The 3,493-nt window shown below is 39.2% G+C and overlaps 1 protein-coding gene across 1 annotated transcript in view; it reads left to right on the forward strand.

Annotated features, from left to right (window-relative positions):
• Window positions 1-2,035, forward strand: part of ciao2a (cytosolic iron-sulfur assembly component 2A) — a 3,993-nt gene extending 1,958 nt beyond the window's left edge. The window contains exons 4-5 of the mRNA XM_035665739.1: window positions 476-518; window positions 1,447-2,035. Of these exons, the coding sequence (XP_035521632.1) occupies window positions 476-518; window positions 1,447-1,547 (144 nt within the window). The 3' untranslated portion in view covers window positions 1,548-2,035. The remainder of the gene's footprint in view (window positions 1-475; window positions 519-1,446) is intronic.
• The last annotated feature ends 1,458 nt before the right edge of the window (window positions 2,036-3,493 follow it).

Here is a 3,493-nt window from a genome sequence, read left to right on the forward strand (position 1 = left end):
GGTCACGACCTTTGACCCTCATCCCTACATAGAAACACATAGAAATCAGTCCACAGGCAGCAGAGGAACAAAGCTACACTACAACCCGTTCACTGATCATAACTTCATTCAGTGGACAGAAACATGTGACTATATATGTTCATATAGAGAACAGCTGGTGTTTTAAATCTCATATATAACCTTTAAAGTTTCCCTTCTTAGCAGAGACAACCCCAGTGTAGCTTCTGTATTGTGAAATATTTATTATAGATTATTATTGTTTTCCCTCCGCTGTATTTTAATAATTACATTTGTTCTCTGAGCTGTGAGGGTCCAGTCTCTCTGTTGATCTTTCCTTCCATTTTTAATCTTCCTTTTAAAAGCCCAGCTAACATTTAAAAAACTCTTTACTTTGTTCTTAATTGAATTTCTTGAATAATAGCTGGATAAATAACGCAATAAACAAACAGCTGTATTTTCTTTCTCTTCTCAGTTGGAAATTTACATTTCAGAGGGAACCCATTCCACGGAGGAGGATAGTAAGTGTCTTTTCTTTATTCTTTTATGTTTAGGGAGCAAATGGTTTCTTTAGATTTGAGCGACCTCCCTCTGAGCTAATTCTCTGAGTCGTGGGACGTTGTGCACACTGGCAGCGAGAAATATGGAAAACATTAGTGTTTACGGGTCAGTGAGCTGAAGTGTTTGATGTAGTAAAACATTAAGGAGGATCTACTGTCAGGAATATGTTTGCATTAGTGTTTAATCACCTGATAATAAGAATTATTGTCTTCTCGTTATCTTAGAGTGAGACCTTTTTTAAAGGGAGGGTGAGGCAAGGGGTTGTAATCAAACAACTACAGCCTAAACACTCCTTTAAGAAACTAAATGTTAAACTAAATCAACTGTTTTGTGAATGTAGGCAGAAACAAAATGAACTTGTTTTACTGTATAGTCGTTAATAGATTAATTTTGACTGAACTGATCAATAATAAAGTATTTTTTAAAGGTTGAGACTGAACACAAAGTGAATTTTAGTGGCGGCACAAATGACCCTCCCTAAGCCCCGCCCCCTTTTGGGACAACTTCCATTTTGCGAACATTAAAACTACTCAACTATCAGATGTAAAGAGCTAGCTAACGATTAATGTAGAGGAGCTAACTATTTAGCTTTTCTTTAGATCAAAACACTAGCTAACTAACCAGCTAACTAACCAGCTAACTACTGTAGTATAGTGCTGTTTTAAACTGTTGTACATACAAAGGCTTTTCTAACAGTCTAAAGGTTGAGACTGATCGCAAGTGAATTTTAGATTTTTACAACCAACCCTTACTTTCATGTCAGAGTTGCGCGACAGTCAGTGTTTTAATACGATATTACAAAATGTGCATGTTGACGGACGCAGTGAAGCTGCTGTACAGTGTGTGTGTGTGTGTGTGTGTGTGGTCTCATTGTAATCCTGTCTCCAGTTAACAAGCAGATCAACGATAAGGAGCGAGTGGCGGCCGCCATGGAGAACCCAAACCTGAGGGAGATCGTGGAGCAGTGCGTCACTGAACCCGACGACTGACGCAGGAAGCTCCGCCTACCCGAAGCGACCGCCGTGCAGCCGCAGTGTGTATGTGTGTGACAGTGTGTGTGTGTGTGTGTGTGTGAGTGAGAGTGTGCGTCTCTACAGTGCCTCAGGGTATTATTCAGAGGGTCTGTCTGAAGGCAGAGGCTTGTGTCGGCTCGGGGGAGTTCCCGGGTGTTTGGAGGATTTTCTGGAGAGCCTCCAGTGAGGAGCTTGGATGCTGGGAGGTGAATAAGAACCAGGATGGACGCTGGAATAAAGCCACAGACGTGTGTGTGTTGACTTTGTGATGGTTCCCTGCTGGAGGCAGGCGAGGAAGACGAGGGCCAGCGTTTTCATCCTCTCCTGTGTGGACTGTTTTTAAAAGTCTGTCCTTTTGTTAATGCACTCATCCTTCGAATCGCTCAGATTATATGTGAAAATATGAATATTTTACACGTGATTGTTTTAAAAAGAAACAGATATTAAAACCTACAGAACCAGAAGCTGTTGGGTCGTGTTTGTTGTTGAAATTTCTTGTTTTTAATCATTATTTTACAGTTATTGTTAACGAGCATTAAAGACTTCTAAACCAGCTAACTTGCGGTTTAGCTTTCCACTAACGTGAATGGGGATAAAATGGTTTTATTGTGTGGCTCTCCAAATGTTACCGGTCTGAATGGATCAAATTCTTACAATGAAAAACTTTATTGATCCCACACCGGGGAAACAAACAGTTGACGCAGCTTAAAACTAAAAAATAGAGGTAAAAACCAAACTATAAAACAAATAAAAATACAAATAAAAGCTTTACTTTATCAAAGAAATGCATCACAAGGTTGTATAATGAAATGAAAATATGGCCTTTTATGCTACACACTTTGAAAGAGATCATCATATACAGACATATGTCCATAGTGCATAAGATATAAAGATATATACTCTATATAAAGATATAGTAATATATAGTATAGAATATAATATGAATATAAATAGGGTTTATAATGTGAGATAAATAGTGATACATTATGTTCTGATCTGCCGTTGATCGAAGGACCTGCGGTATATAATTATAACGGGTTATTACCTTCATGTTTCGTCTCCACGGACGGTAAACGAGGATTCACAGCTCTGCTCTGACGTTGTAACGTCATGCTTCACCTGTTGGGGGCACTGTTGGTCTTAAAGATCCTGAGAGGAATAAAGTGACAGTTGGAGCTGCTGAATAAACATCAGATGAGACTGATCCATGTCTTCATTATCAGAATCAGAAGCTTTGAATTCAGCAGCCACAGCGTGCATTAATAAAACACGTAGTACCTGAAGTTATTTAAATGTGTCAACGGCCTCCACACTAGAACCACCGAGTGCCCGACGGATGAGGAGCAGGTTTACAGTCGACCTACGTTGTGTTTTATAGTCTCCTCACACGCGCAGTCAAACCTGACTCATCAAAATTTCAACCACGACTCTGTTGTTCAAGAGTCTGAAGACTAATTGTGTTTCTTAAAGGGGAAAATGCCAATAACTTCCCTCCTGTATTTGACATTTTACATTTCTTGTTGTTTGAGTCCTTCAGTGACTGATGGGGAGTAATCTGTCAGCAGAGCAATATCCTGAACTATCTCTGTAGGGAAATGTTTTTATCATGAGTTTTTTGACTGACCTCTGCCCTGTATTTGAGAATCAAATCAAATTACAGAGACTACAGATTTGTTGACTTAGTTAGCGCTCTGGTGTGCATTGATGAGCCACAGTACATTCTTAGAAAATTACACCCAAATAGTAGACACGTTACTGTCAATTAAAAGTTCATTTGGTCATCCAGTAGCCGTTTTTGTAGAGTAATCAGTCAGGCTGCTAGCTAGCTAGCTAAGTAACGAATCTTCGCTCTCTCACTAAAAGTTGATTTATGGGTGGATGTCATGATATTGCACATTTTGTTTTACAGAAAGAAAAAAAAT

The sequence above is a fragment of the Morone saxatilis genome, unplaced genomic scaffold (genome assembly GCF_004916995.1).
Source record: "Morone saxatilis isolate NCDOM2014 unplaced genomic scaffold, NCSU_SB_2.0 Contig2, whole genome shotgun sequence".
NCBI classification, from domain to species: domain Eukaryota; kingdom Metazoa; phylum Chordata; class Actinopteri; family Moronidae; genus Morone; species Morone saxatilis.